Here is a 2,911-nt window from a genome sequence, read left to right on the forward strand (position 1 = left end):
ATAAAAAGTTCAACCTCAATTATAAGCTCAAATGACAAGTGAGAAAAAAGATGAACAATCAGTTCTTCAAACAAATACAAAAAAAAAAAGAGGAAGTACAATTTCTTCAAACAGAACAACTACAAGTCATTACAAATTTCTTGGACATTCCAGACCAATAAATATATTTGGTTGTACAATCCACTTGGGCATTTCTAGATCAATTAACATATTTGGATGTGTCACTCAAATGTTGGAGTTCCATCTCTAGAATTCTACTTATTAATGGGGGGAAAAAATGGAAGAGGATGTAAAAGTACAACATCAAAGAGAGGAAGCTCAGCTGAAATATCTGGAAACTGGAGGTCAAACAAATCTTGGCAATCAGTTACACTTTAGATAAGCCTTACATCAGAGCCTCTCAGTCAATCTGATCATGAAAGAATTAACAGAAACTGCATCCAAAACTATCCAAGAAGATTCAAACAACTCATGGAAGAACTTGGCCCCAACCTGCTCAGCTGCAGCTCTAAAAGCAACCCCAAATGCATTCCCTTGGACTGCACCGAGACGTGGCTTCCCACATACCCCACCAATTAAAACTTTGTTGGGTTCTTGAGATAAGCAAGCACAGATCAAAGCCTTCATCTTCACACCCTTCTCCCGCAAAGCATCCATCAGAAAGTAGCAGAATTTGGTCAATGCTTGAGGATACCCAAGCAATTTTGTGTCTGCAGGATCTTCAAGCTTCATCCACCTGAATTTCCTTCCGCTTCTGATAGATCCACTCTTAGTTATAGCTATACTTCCTTGCCTTACAATGACCCTTTGTATCTTTATTGCATTTTGCATCCCCTTCCTCAGTTTGTCAAGATTATTCAAGGACAATGCATCATAGGCTACCCCAAACTGTTCAGATGCACAGGAACCATCAGACTCTACAAAAGACTCGAGCAGTGCGGTAACCCCATGTACCACATCAGCAGCAGATACCTTCGAGCTATACCCATAAAGTCGTAAAAAGCTTCGGTAGTAGAACTCTGTAAGCCCATACTCAGGGAGAAACCTTTCAAACTCATCTTTCATTTTCTGTTTCACTTCAAAGTTCATGTACTGGAACTTCTGCTGGCAGTCAACAAGTGCAAATCCCATTCGGGCTAGGAGAAGCTTAAGCTTCTTCAAACCATTGTCACTCCAGGTCTTCAGCTTGGTCGCGATGTAGGAAGAACACAACATTGAATCAAATAAATTCCATTCCCTCAATAGCATGAGCCGTGGTTCATCTTCGTATGCAATTCTAGAGGCATCAGGCGCCCGTATCTTTGTCCCGTCTTTAAGGGTTACTGAAGTTATTGCATCCAAAATCCCGGAGCTGTTGATGTGCTGTTCTAGCTCCATCACACCAGCTTGATATCTCTCATTTGTGAGTCTCTCATGGACAAACTGATCAGTCAAAGAAACACAGGCTAACCAAAGCAATTCATTTGTATTCTTTCTAAGAGAATGTGAAAGATCAAACATAAGAAGGCCTGAAGGCTTTCCATGGAAAGTACCCAAGCTGTATTACTCCTTTTTCCGCTTCCTGTAGAGTTTTAACGGATCTAATTCTGTTTCTTCCGAAACCCTTCTCCGCTTCCGTGATCCTGAACCATCTTCCTCCTCACTTTCACTCTCACTGCCATCTTCACTATCAGAAATTTCATCAAGCCCATCATCAATGTTCAAGTCCGATGCATTTGCAACAGTAGAGACATCAAAGTCGTATGTCAAATCAGCCTGATGCTCATCATCCTGGGTGTAAAGAACAATAACCCTATCATTCTGATCGCTGAGGTTGTGGAGATGAATAGGCCGGTGGCTGTCAACCACAAAAACACGAGCGCCTGGCCCTAAATCCAGAACACGTCGTAGGTCCCTGTGACATCCCCAGTTTATGAGTAGGAGAGACATTGGCTGACTGGAGGAGGAGCATAGGCTAGAGCCTGCATATTTGTGGATTTCCTTAAATGAAGAAACAGGGTAACAAGCGTATTCGATAGAATCAGATTCAAGGATGTTGAAGATGATCTTTAGGGCACAAAGGGAATCAACATCAGAGGTTGATGGAAATATCAACAGAGGGGAAGAAGACGAAGCAGAAGCTGCCTATCGTAAACATTTATAGAAAGATTCAACTCTCTGTTCCCTCACCATATTCCCTCAATTGGATGTTCTATTATGAGAGAAAATAAGGTTTTTCTGCAGAAGGGCAAAACATGATCGAGCCGAAATTGCTGAACTATCTAAAATCCCTCCCAGATGTAGGCTTGATGCGTCGATTACATAGAGAGGCTGGGAAAACTACTAGTGTCTCAATCCAATTGTGAATAAATTAAAATGACTGAGTCTGTGAGTAAACCAATCAATATACCAATCAATATAAGTCGGAGGAGAGAATGAAATTAGACGAAATGCAGCGCTGACGACGAGCTTAAAACTAGAAGATCCAAACAAAATGCAGAATCTTAACAGTGATTCTATTGAAACTGCTTAAAGGAAACCCACTTCGCACAACATGATATGAACACAAACAATCTGAAAAGAAGATTTATATTTACAGAAATTTTTATCTAAGGAAAATTTCTGACACTGAACAATCGGGAGTACCTGAAGATGGGATAAAGCAAGAGCAGGCGTTCGTTTTAACGAGATTACGATTCCTTTGATAGTCTCTACTCACCGGCCAGAGAAGATCTGAAGAGGTTCCATCGGCAATGGAGACACAAAAGAACAGGTAAGTTTTCTGCGTCACTTTTTTACTTTGAATTTCCAAATGTCGTCTCTTCTGCAATTTCGAATGTTAAGTGAAAATTTAAATTTTCCCATGACCGCCAAATTTTGGCGGCGGCTAACGAACAATGTGAACTGACCTTTCTGTCCCTAAAATAAGTGT

General features: G+C 40.8%; 2 protein-coding genes across 2 annotated transcripts; both read right to left on the minus strand.

Annotated features, from left to right (window-relative positions):
- Positions 1–330: 330 nt before the first annotated feature.
- On the minus strand, positions 331–1,500 carry LOC122652844 (cell division control protein 45 homolog). Its single transcript, XM_043846720.1, has one exon. It carries the CDS (start codon positions 1,498–1,500, stop codon positions 391–393), a length of 1,110 nt encoding a protein of 369 aa, XP_043702655.1. The 3' UTR covers positions 331–390.
- LOC122652846 (cell division control protein 45 homolog) lies at positions 331–1,929 on the minus strand. Its single transcript, XM_043846721.1, has one exon. It carries the CDS (start codon positions 1,927–1,929, stop codon positions 1,543–1,545), a length of 387 nt encoding a protein of 128 aa, XP_043702656.1. The 3' UTR covers positions 331–1,542.
- Between the last annotated feature and the right edge of the window lie 982 nt (positions 1,930–2,911).

The sequence above is a fragment of the Telopea speciosissima genome, chromosome 2, assembly GCF_018873765.1.
Source record: "Telopea speciosissima isolate NSW1024214 ecotype Mountain lineage chromosome 2, Tspe_v1, whole genome shotgun sequence".
NCBI classification, from domain to species: domain Eukaryota; kingdom Viridiplantae; phylum Streptophyta; class Magnoliopsida; order Proteales; family Proteaceae; genus Telopea; species Telopea speciosissima.